The following is a 12,779-nucleotide window of genomic DNA, read 5'->3' on the forward strand; positions in this document are numbered from 1 at the left end:
ATTTTGACCCATACAATGTATTGTTGGCTATTGCCACAAATATACCCGTGCGACTTGTGACTGGTTTTGTGATGCAGGGTCACATAGGCTATAAGTAGAACATACAATATTCTAAGGTATTTAATTACTATTTTAATCATAGTGGTGGGGAAAGCAGAGGATTATCAAAATGTGTCCCCACAGTAATTGTATAAACTGGGCCAACCAAAAACAAACAAATAAATACATTTTTAAATACTAATACAACTATATATGTATATAGCATATACACACATATATACAACAACACTTTAAAATTACAATAAACACCTGTAGATAGAAAAACAATTCACCACAGTTCACAATTTCAAATCTTACCATGCTTTCCCAAAATAAACTGCAAAGTAATTTAATGGTTTTTAAACAATAAATACTAAATAATTCATGAGGGTAAAAATGTAAAACAATTCATGTAAATAAATGGACAAATGAAACTTTTTTATTATATTTTGTTATAACAAAAAATATAATGGTCTTCTAAATCAGTTTAGCTGGATAACCAATTCATTATGTGTATTTGAACAGATTCTCTTTAAGGTATGTTTAGATCCCATTCTTGCTCTCTGCCTGACTGCTTTGGCCCCTTCTGAGCAAGTTCATCCTTCACTGTCTGTTTAATGAGGTGCTTGACTTGCACAGCTCTGTTCTCACACAGTATTAACAGTCTCGCTGGTCTGTTGTTTTTACAGAAAAAAAGTGGTGTTTCTAGTCTGGTTCTAGTAGTTTCTTGTTTCTAGTTAACCTGTGTATTTGTAGCCTTCATTGCTATCACAGTGGTTTGCTTTATCCTTGTTGTTCTCCCATTTCTCTTGGTTTTTTTTTTTTTTTTTTTTTTTTTGTTGTTGTAATTTTGTAATTAAATATAACTGCTGCAACTAGATCCTGCATCTACGCCTGAGCCCACCGCAGGCAAGAGCCTGAGCCTACCGCGATGCCCTAACCAGAGCCAACACCTGATGCGAAGGCTGGCAACCAGGGCTCCAGACTAACTTTTTTCACCTCCGTCCTGGAACCGTCCTGAAAAACGATTTGAACCGCCCTAAAGTGAATGTCAACCGTCCCAAAATAAACATGTTGTTTCTGTACTTTGTTATTATCATCTATAGTTGTTAGTTACATAATAAAAACACCATTAAAATGTTTATGATATATATTATTATATTTATTTAGCTCCATTCAAAGTAGTTATCTGTAAACAGGTAAAAAACAGATTTAATAAAAAATAACAGGAGTTAAATGCTATATGTATTCATGCAGAACAATTTTTTTTTCTTCTTTTTTACATACGAAAAATAACAAATACATACAGCTCAAAACGTTTTTGAGTTGGTTGGATTAAAAAATAACAAATAAATACTGGTGACTACATATCTCAAAAATATCATCATTCTTTCAAGCAGCAGACATATTTATTTGTATGAATTAAATATAATGAATCATTATTAAAGCTATTAACGAGCAGTGAATGCTTTTCTCTTTTTCTTTTGTTGCTTGATAAATATTAAGGACACAGACCGCATTAGGTTTATAACCCACTGTCACTTTAAGACATCGGATCATGTCCAATGACATGCGCGGATCCAATGCACTGATGCACATCCGATACACTCAAAACTGTTTAAGACATAACCAACATAGTTTACGTGAATACTCTCCAAAACGGACATTTAGACATATTTGTGTGCATTTGTCCATTCAGACACGAAAGAGAGCTCAATTCAGTACTCGCGCGCTGTATAGGTGTCTATGTGCATGGCTGCACGAAGCGTTTCGGGTGTGTGCGCACAGAAAACCGTACTGAATAGAGCTCTTTTTTTGCGTCGTCACTCTTATTCAGATCTATATGTCTGCTCTACTCATTCTCCCAGACGTTTAAGTTTTTTAACGTTTTATGAGACATGCAGCGCATGTAAACCCGTGTGCCGCTGGGTAGATCAGCACGTTACAGTACAAATGTGCGCATCTACCACAAACGCAGGACATCAGTTCTGACTGGATCGCTTCCCAAATCGTCACTATCTAACATTTTTGTCTAGTTTTTATTCGTTGACGAAAATGTCAATAGATTTTCGTCATGGTTTGTGTCATTCAAAACTAGTTTTATTTAGTTATCGTCTCGTTTTCGTCTGTGAAAATAAGCCATGTGATAAATGTACCGCGAAACAAGTCTCCGGGTGAGTAGCCGGCCAGTGATAGTAACTATAGTAACAGCATGAGAAGACGCGCTCAGTTGTAGTCAGCGCTTGGTCGGTTAATTTTGGCATTTTCTAAGTAAGTTACCCTAATAGGCTAGTAATAAATGAACACACATACAAAAATGTCTTTCGTCCTGTAGGCGTCCTGGAGAATATTTCTGTTCGTCCTAAACACATTTTCTATCGTCCCCAGGACGATAGGATGCCGTTAGTCTCGAGCCCTGCTGGCAACAGTGGCAATATCCGGCAATGTCCGTCCCAGTGGGTGTGCTCGTGGAAGGGCATGGAGGAAAGCTGAGAGGTGACAGCACTAAGGGTGAGCTGTACCTGGCCTCTGTGAGTGACCACCTGGGACCATCGTCCTTACAAATCCACTGGACTCACTCGTCCCTCCTGCTCCGCCTTGGTCAGTCGTCACTATGCCTACGCCATAGACTTCCGGTCTCTGTGTCTCCTCGGCTCCACCTGGGTCCCTCCTCTACTGGCTCCACCTCAGTCGGACAGACTCCTGGCTTCACCCTGGACACCCTCTGTTGTCTCCTCCCTGGTCTCTCCCTCCTTCGACTCCCCCATGGATTCTTCTTCAAACTGACTTTTGTGTGTGTGTGTGTTTACATCCCGGTACATCCCGATTAGGAGTACATCCCCGCTTATATTAGAACAGTTTCCTAACCCTGTACCTGGCGGCACACCAACAGTGCACAATAGGGCTTTTCACACTTGAAATATCCTGGGTCATTCTAAACCCTGTGTAAACGGAATCCTGGATTATCTTTATTCACGTTTAAGACTGCTCATACCATACCCAGGGTTAACAGTTAAACCTGGGTATTTCGCTTCACACTGCCCATTCCTAAACCCCGGGTTAAAGTCCTTATATGACTTATTTTGCAAACTTGTACAGTGGAAAACAATGCGGTGTTAGAATGTTACAACTAGATGTTTAGCAACCGACAACCAATTGCGTGCCTTATATTCATGCGCTTTGGGCAGTCATGGAAACAACATTCATATACATCGTTTCTGCATAGGAAAAATGTCAAACGGCGATGGAAAACGCGACAATTAGAGTGAAGAAGAGACCGTCATTCTTACCTTTATATTTCGAAAAGTACACTCAGAAAAAAACTTGATATTACAGTCAGCAATGTGAGGACGCACATGAACCTTTATGTAAACAGGTTACTTGTTGCGTTTGTCCAGTCCGTAACGATTGACTTTAACCTGGGGTTTGTATGTGCACAAATACCCAGGTTTAACTGTTAACTCCGGATATAGTATGAGCAGTGTGAAACGTGAATAAATATAACCCAGGATTTCATTTACCCGGGGTTTAGAATGACCCAGGGTTAACTATTTCAAGTGTTAAAAGCCCTAATTTGGATGTCTCCCAAGTGTCTGTAAAACACTTTTAATAGGAAAACGCCACACTGAACCTCAGATCTCTCTTTTTTCACTGCTATTAATAAATTAGCATTTAGGCCAAAGCATTTATTATTAATTACTAGTTTTGAGGTTAATAATGGATGTCTGGGCATGATTAATGCATTGTTAATTAGCTTCTAATATGTATTTTCACTGCCTTAACAGATGCCTTACTGCTGATTAGTGTTGTAATCCTTTTAAGGTTGCCTCCCTTATGTCTTTGTTTTACTCCTTTCTCCATAATGCCTCTCAACTGCTAATTTTGCTGCAGTAATGTAATTTCATAGTGCATGAGGGACAATATATTTTAACTCATAAGAGAAGACATAATCCAGAAAAAAAAAGCTCTTACTTTTGGTCAAGTTACACTATAGCGTCTCAACAATACAACATAAAAAACATGACTGCGTGTGGATCTCAAATAATCTCATGAAAATGTATTGACCTTGTATTGTACTGATACATCCACTGCGTAGAGTTAGTTGACATGTAGTTGCAAGGTTACTTAGTAGAGGTAGTCTAAAGTAGACCGTCAAAATAAAGTGTAACCAAACGTTTTTGGGCCAGACACTTTGTGCTATTATTTAACTTGGTCATTGGTTAATAATATATATATATATATATATATATATATAATATATATATATATATATATATATATATATATATATATATATATATATATATATAATGGATATAAAACAAGGTTCACTTAACTTTTTATATTAACCAATGTAGATTTTTGTCAGATTTTTAAAAAATATATAATTTGAGTAGGCCTCCTTTTTTAATGTTCAGTTAAAAATTTATTAGAGGCCTACAGCAGTAAAAAACAAAACAATTTAAAGGTTTAATTAACTTCACAACACATCAGTACAAAAACTAACCAGTGGAGGGTGAAACCTAAATTACAGTCTAATAAACTATGCTTGTATGAATTTGTGGATTAATTGCCTTTTGATAATGAAGACTTGCACACTGAGTGTGGAAGACAAAATTCTTGCGACTTTTCCCAACATTCTTACGACTACTACACTGTAAAAAATGTTACTGCTATTTACTTAAAAAAATTATGGTAACAATATTACACATAATATTTTTGAGTAGTTAAAGCTTGATTTCATTCATGAAATCTACCTGAATAAATCATGTAAAATGCCCTAATTTATTTAGTCTATGACATAATGAATTACAACTTTTTAGTGAAATGTGCTTTTTTATTTGAAGTATTTTTTATTCTCAAGTGAATGGATATGACCTGTTTATATTTAACTTTGAGATATATTGTTTTATAAAAAGACTGTATGCTGCTAGGACAGCACAGAATCAAACTTGCTACTGCACTATCACTAGCTGAGTTATTGCTACATGTATGTAACAATATGCTTCAGAATATTTAAAAAATGCAGTTATTCACAACCTAACCATAAGCCCTACTCTTCTGCACAATGGTAACGATCAAAACTTTAACATAATAGCAACTCTTTCAAATGTCAAACATACCTGAACATTAAACATTAACAGATGTTTCCCTTTACTCAAAAACACATGAAATAACACTTTATTTCAAGATTTACTCTCCATTTCCAGCCATGTGCAAAGCATGCTGGGAACAAACAATGGCGTTTCTAAATAAAACCGCATAAATGAGCTAATTCTCTTAAAATAAATAGGTAGCCCCTTTTCCTTAATTTCATGAGGTTTGTCAGTTCCTCAATTCAAGCCTTAAAATTGTGTATGTTTCCTTAAAAAAAATAGGAAAATGCATCTCTTGGTTTTATTAGTGAAATGTTCTCAATATTTTCTAATAAACACGGAACCACAATTTTCTTAATGAAATATACATAATATTTTTAATGATCACCTCAATTTTTTTAATGAAAATTACAAGACTCATGATTCATTTTTTACAGTGTACTAAGTACATTTTAATGAAAAAGAAAAATGTGATAAAAGCCAGATATACGACCAAAATAAAGCCATACCTAACTGAGTTGAATGGTTTTTTTTTATTATTATTTTTTATGAGAATACATTTTACTTTTGTCTTTCATTGTGTAGAAATGAAAATAAATGTAAAATGCCAAAATGGATTAAACAACTTTCAGAAAATTACAAGCGCCGAGTACTAAGGAAAGCAGCATTGATTTTTTGGAAACAGCATGGTGTGGTGGGGGTTTAAGAGCGGTCCAAATAGCTTCTCGCTTTTCATAGTTTCACACAGTAAATGCTCAAAAATGTTCTGCTTTAAACAGAGACTGATCATTCACCCCTAAAAGAAGCCACATGGAAAAAGAAATCTATATTCATCAATGTGCGTCACTGGAAAGTCTGGCAATAGATAAGCTGTTACAAACATCTTCTTTGTGTCTTTTGGTCAGTCTGTTTGAGACATACAGTGTCTCTCTTTGTTATCTTCAGTGCTTATAGAGACACAAAGGATGCCAAGCACTTGAATAATGCAATCAATATGCCTGCAGTTTATAAAAGGCAAAATCCAACGAACTTGACAGATTCACTCAACTCTGTTTAAAAAATTATATTACATATACGTTTCTATTCAGCACTTTTTTTTATTTTTCTAAAACACATCACAATATAGCCACGAATGTGTAGTAAGCTATTGGTTGCTCCAACATGCATCGATCATATACAGTCTGATTGTGAGGAAACATTTGGCTTTATATATTTATATGGCCACAGGAAGATGATTCATACATAGGCCTGATGATACAGCGCTGTGCCTGCTGTGTGACAAGCGGTAAGAGGAGTTAAGAAGCCAAATCTAGATGATTTGATCGGTGGCAATTTCATGCGCAGCATGCATGCCTGCCTCTACAGGTTTTGCTGTGTTGACAACACTTGGTACAGCAGAGACTTAATACAGTTATTCTTATATACATCTACACATAATTCTCATGGTGGACACTGCAATTACATTCAGAAATATGAGTCAGATGCTTAAAATATTTGGAGAGGTCCCCAGAATCGGCCTTCTCAACATATGCAGTTTTATCATCACAGTTTCAGTTGGTTATGTTCCTAAGTTTTTATTCAGCCGGTGCATATTGTGTTCTTCATATTTCCAACTAATGTTAAAAAAATATATAAAAAAATATTCTCTCTCAAAACCTGAGTGAAATACAACAGTAAACCCAGAACCTGGGTAAAAATATAACAAATAAGGCAATAAAACAGTCTGAACCCAGCATTTTAGAGCGTGTGCATGCATGCATGTAAGTGATTATTTTTTATAGTAGGCTAATAATGATTAATTAGCCTAATTATTAATATTATTCATAAATTATTGAGAATTATAGTCCACCCCCAAATATCATTTAGCCTAATGTAAGTCCATGTGGGCAAAAATTGTAAATCACTTCAAAACCTCAAAAACTGGCCTCAAAACCTTGAAATATCGCTTAGAGAACGACGAGATACACAAAACTTAACACATTTTACTTGGCCACATAATAACGTAAAATACCACGTGACTAAATTACTAAAATAAAATAAACTTTCAATGAGACATATTGGGACAAACACAGCCAGTATTTAGCTCATGAATAGTAGGCTAATACTGTTATGCGTAGGCTAAGTAGGCTACGTTTGCTCATAACATGACATGGACTAGACTCGAGGTCCAGAAACGGATTCTTATCCAAATTCATAAGCCAAGTGAGTCCCAGCGATCGGTTCTGTCAATCTCCAATTCGATAGATGGCGCTATAAGCGTCATCTCGTTCCACTCGCCTCACTTCAGTCCGCGGAGGAATAAAATCCCTGTGTTGACTGACGCAGGAGAGAGCAGAGCACTGGACGATTGGAGCTGCGCTGATGTGCAACAACTAAGACCGAGAGTCAAGAGTCCAGGGTTTTATCAGAATACCACATTCGGCTAACAGATGAGCGTCTGAAATGCCATTGTTTGCACTTGATGTATTCGGTTACCACATTCATAACTTTACTGTGTTCTCTGCGCATAATCGAGATCATCTGTCCGGAGCCGATATTACTGCTCCAGTAACGGATTGATCCACGCTTCTCATTCAAATTTACGGCATGACATGTAGATAATCATCCGATACTTAGATGGGGCTCCTGAGGATCATCATGCCACCCAAGTTCCAGCTGCTGGCTGTTATGGCGTTTGGAGTGGCGATGCTTTTTATTGAGAACCAGATTCAGAAGCTGGAAGAGTCTCGGTCAAAGCTGGGTAAGACTGCGGTTTTGTCTCAAACCTTGTACTGCCTACCTAGCCACTGCCAGTATGATAGGGATATGATATGCACGTTCGATTCTCGATTGGTATAGGCGCACATGATGCCCAGAAATGCGGTTCATGGGTTGCACATTCTGCTGCTGCTGTTGTCTCCTTTACAACAAACACACAACTGCAAGAAAGACAACCGAGTTTGCATTGCATAGTTCACCCACAAATGAAAATTATATTCTATACCCCTAATCTTGTTCCATACTTGTGACTTCTTATTTGTTTCTTCTGTGAAACACAAAGAAGGAGAGATTTTGAAGAATGCCATTGCCATGTCAAGTAAAGATGTCAAACCTGAAAAGGATGTAGTATCACCAATGAAGTAGCTCAGACTTCTCTTGTGCTATTCTTCATGTCTTTTGAAGCTGTATGATAGATTTGTGTAAGGGACAGACTGATATTTTTAGAATCTTCCTCCAGTGTGCAACCGTGCCCACTTTTTCAGAATTTTTTATTCTGGTAGTAGTTTTTTCTCTATAGGCAAAAAAAAAGAAGAGAAGTCTTCATACAGTCATAAGCCATGACCGAATCCAACCAGCTGGGGTGAATCACAACATTACAAACTTTAATTTGAAGAAATTGAAAACTGGACTACGACAAAGGTACAAGACTGTAATAAACTGCTTTATTGAGGGTAAAGAACAACAATCCAATGAAGCATTGTGAATGATGGTGAAATAAAGATGGATTAATAAAAAAAATCCTGATTTAAAAATTGATTAGGTACAGTACCTGTGCCAACATTTTCAAAACGCTAAATTAAAAAAATAAATAATCTTATGCTCACCAGGGCTGCATTCGTTTAAACAAAAAATACTGGAAAACAGTAATGTGAAATATTATTACAATTTAAAATGATTGTTTTCTAATTTATTCAATATTTTATTAAAAGATTTTTGGCAATTCCTTCACCGTGACAGCCCTAGCTGACACTTTAACAGTTTATGCACGGATCCAATATACTGTTACTCAACATGCAGTTTCTCTCAACTCTTTAACGTTCCAAAACTAACTGTGTTTAGCTGAATACTTGCCAAGACAGGCATTTTGACATAATTTTGTATGTATTTGACCGTTTAAGCGCAGTAAGCCAATCATTTTGGTACTTACGACTCACAATACAGAACTTATATAGATCAGTGGTGAGCACGAAACCTACGGGAATGACTACAATTGTGCGCAATACAAGCACTATAACCGGAGCGAATGAGATGAGGCGGGTGTGTGTCACTTCATCGTCGGAGAGAAGAGGGCCAGAATGCGAAGCTGACGTTATTGCCTGTGTCCCGCTGGCAACAAAACTCGGAAAGACAAGAGACTAATCCAGGCCGATCATGTGGAAAATCGTCCAAATCCGGTCCCTGGCCGGTCGATTGGTACATCTCTAGTGAATGACAATTGAAATTTTGTTCTGTTCCTCATATAATCGTTGTCATATGTTTCCAGGGCTTGGAATAAAGAGCAGTAAAGAGTCTTGTGGGCACCTTTTAAATTCTGACAGATTTTTTTATTTTTGGGTAAACCATCCCTTTAAACGTAAACCATAGCAATATTCTTTCACTGGCACAGATACATTATTAAATGTTACCATTAAAAACTCAGCAAAAGGGTATTTTGTAGTACATTTCGTCAAACTCTTAAGTCAACATGCTTTGAATCATGATCATGCAGTCAGTTTCCTCAACCATATGCATTGTTTGCAAAGCAAATGCATCTTTGGTTGTCACCTGGGATGTCTGTTAGAAATCATGCTTTGATTATAGCCTTAATGTTTATAGTAATGTATTATGTGTTAATCACAACTCGATTTCTTTAATAGAATACATTGTTTTTGTCTGAGCATTTTAATATCCAGAGCTTTCTGTTTGTATCTTAAATGGTGTGATAATAATGCATCTGTGAGCTATATACCCACGGCTGATGTTCCTATTAAAGGCATGAAGCTGGTGTGTTTAATCACACACATCCTCCAGTGACCCATGACAAAGCAGCACAGGTGCATCCACACATTAGTGCAGCAGAACTGCTGAAACGAGTCCATTTATTTGGTCTGGCACTGAAAAGATTGCTAGAGAATGGGTAGAAGTCTAGTCAGGTGTGTGGAAATCCTTGAATATAGTGGAAAACTGAATTAGGACTCCGAAGTGAGAAAAGCACCACATGGCTTATGTTGAATGTTTTTCCAGAAATATACATAAGATATTTGTATTTATAAAAAAAAAATTAAAAAAGTATTTGTGTTTGAGTTTTAAAAATTAATAGTATTAATAAAAGTTACAATAAATAATCATAGACGGCTGCGAACATCTGTATGAAAGCTTTTGTTATGGAATATAAAACATTATAAAAACATAATTAGGCCTAATGGACTCTCATCAAAACAAATAGCATGACAGACAGAATATAATTTTTCTGAAGTGGGAAAAACACCAATGTTGAATGTTTTTCCAGAAGAGAAAAAAAATATATTAATAATATAAATAAAAGTAACATTTTATAATAAATAATCCTAGAGGTCTGCGAACATCTACATGCTTGCTTTTATTATGGAATAATCAAAACATTTGCACGTAAAATGCATAATGTACAAATACATATGCCTTACAACCAAAGCAAATAGCACGACAGGCATCGTTTACATATAGTGGCACCTTTAAAATTAATGAATAAACATGCTACTCCGTTACCAGTGCAAATGATGCTGTCATATTTAGCATTGAGCCCAGTTTTTGCATTATGGATGAGGAAATATTAATCATAAGTCCATGAAGTGGAGAGTTAATTAAATTGAAAGCAATGCTGTCGTTCTAACCTTGTGATGGACGTTTGTTGAGGCTTAGGATGCCAGGACTGACAGAGGAGTGAAATCTGATTTGCCCTGTGCAGGCTTTGAATTTATAGACTCTGCACTATGCTTATTAGGTTGTCTCACATGACATGGTTCATTAGAAGATGGAAAACCCTTAGCTTTGCCTCCCACTCCACTAAGTTACAAGCATCACTGTCAAGCTATAAATCTGGTGTTCAGCCACTGCCAACAGGTCTATTATTGGGGGTTTTCTTACACCATAGATTATACAACATCATTTTATTCTCATTCCACTACCAGCTGTGCAGCTCACAAAGAGAAATAAGCAGAAGCCTGTATGCAGAGTGACAGGAATAGCTCCGCTTTAAAAAGCCCACGTTGCACGTCGTAAAATTCTCCTGTGTACTATAGGCAAAGAGATGAAAGCGCCGAAAGACTGGATTTCTGAAATCCATTTGATTCCAATGATATGCAGCATAATCTCTCGGATATGCTGTGCAAATAGTTCACCGGATTGATAGAAATGCATTTGGAGGCATGAAATGGCAGACGTGTTGTATTAATGCATTAAAGACAGTAAATACATTTATAAATGCGGTTCTTTTGAACTTTCTGTAAAAAATGGATCACAGTTTCCATAAAAAATATTAAGCAGCACAAACGTTTTTAACATTGATAATAACAAATGTTTCTTAAAACCAAATCAGCATATTCAAATAGTAATTTTGAAATCAGTTAACATTATTTTTGCATCTGTTTTGTGGTGCAGAATATGCTCACTTGACATTTTAAGAATACTTGCTTGCTTTCATTCCTTTTATCAAACCACTTTATACAGTCGTACTGCTAACTGAAAGTCCTTTTCACTTATCGCACAACAAACATTTTATCATTTTGAAAGGTCTCTTTCTGCAGTGAAGGTAGTTAACTGTTAACAGACATACAGACAAGATTGGATGTCCTTGTTAACAGGTGATTCATTCCCATGTCAGCCACTGAAATCTCTCAGGATTGAGGGACAAACTTGCTGTCCATGTGGGTGAGTGGCTGATAGCAGAGCTCTCTAAATTGGAGACCTTTCTTTGATGACTTTTAAATGGAGTGATTTATTCTGTTTGTCATCAAGGCAGCACCTCTCAGCTGTTTTACTAGAATCCATCTCATGTTCTGAGAATTGAATGGGCCCTGTGTTGTCTAGCTAGATGCAGAACAGCTCTGATCTGATGACAGTGCAATATATATATTTTTTGTCTGGCTTGCTTTTCTGTTGTGTACAGACTCTTGCGGGCAAAACAACGCCTCTGTCTTTTGCTTCAAGACAAGAGGTTTGATTCCTTGTGATTTTATGGGAAATGGCGCAACTGTTGATTTGACTTTCTAATTAAAAGCTAATTTATGCAGACTGCTATGATGCTAATACCTTTAAAATATTATAGAATACAAAAAATATATATTTACGTCTTGTTCTCTTTGCAAAAAAAGATGTTGATTGGGCACAGTTATTTTTTCAGTTCAGTTGTTTTAAAGGGATAGTTCACCCAAAAATAAAAATTCTGTCATAATTTACTCATCATCATGTTGTTCTAAACCCGTAAGACTTTTGTTCATGTTTTTAATAAAATCTGAGCCAGTTCTGCACTCCACTGACAGCTACTCAACTACCACTTTGACGCTTCAAAAAGTTAATAAAGAGATTGTAAAACTAATCCATATGAATTGAGTGGTTTAGTCCAAATTTTCTGAAGAGACACGATCGCTTTATACAGTATGATGAACAGATTCAATTTAGGTTTTTATTCACATTTAAATATTGATCAGCAAATATAAACAGAAGCTCAACCCAACCTGCTTGACGCGCGAGAACAAACTTCATTGGTTCTTGCGGAAGCTCAAACGTGCTGCGTAACACCGTGTCCTAACCAGACGCGATGCAAAAAGATTCCAGCGACAAATAATTTATCTGTCCACACTAGACGTGACGTGACTGCGAGATGCGTCAAAATCAGTCAAAACCCACAGCCAATCAGAACAGCGTGTA

At 36.5% G+C, this 12,779-nt stretch overlaps 1 protein-coding gene and 1 long non-coding RNA gene across 2 annotated transcripts in view; one reads left to right on the plus strand and one right to left on the minus strand.

Moving 5' to 3' along the window:
• Positions 1-7,439: 7,439 nt before the first annotated feature.
• Positions 7,440-12,779, plus strand: part of hs2st1b (heparan sulfate 2-O-sulfotransferase 1b) — a 72,166-nt gene continuing 66,826 nt past the window's right edge. Inside the window, exon 1 of the mRNA XM_082136976.1 lies at positions 7,440-7,875. Within this exon, the coding sequence (XP_081993102.1) occupies positions 7,752-7,875 (124 nt within the window). The 5' untranslated portion in view covers positions 7,440-7,751. The remainder of the gene's footprint in view (positions 7,876-12,779) is intronic.
• LOC309474521 lies at positions 8,286-10,405 on the minus strand. The gene is made up of 2 exons (XR_014197358.1): positions 8,468-10,405; positions 8,286-8,406 (listed from the first exon to the last, which is right to left on the minus strand). It is a non-coding gene; the product is annotated as an uncharacterized lncRNA (long non-coding RNA).

Source organism: Leuciscus leuciscus (assembly GCF_965113295.1).
Source record: "Leuciscus leuciscus genome assembly, chromosome: 14".
Taxonomy (NCBI): domain Eukaryota; kingdom Metazoa; phylum Chordata; class Actinopteri; order Cypriniformes; family Leuciscidae; genus Leuciscus; species Leuciscus leuciscus.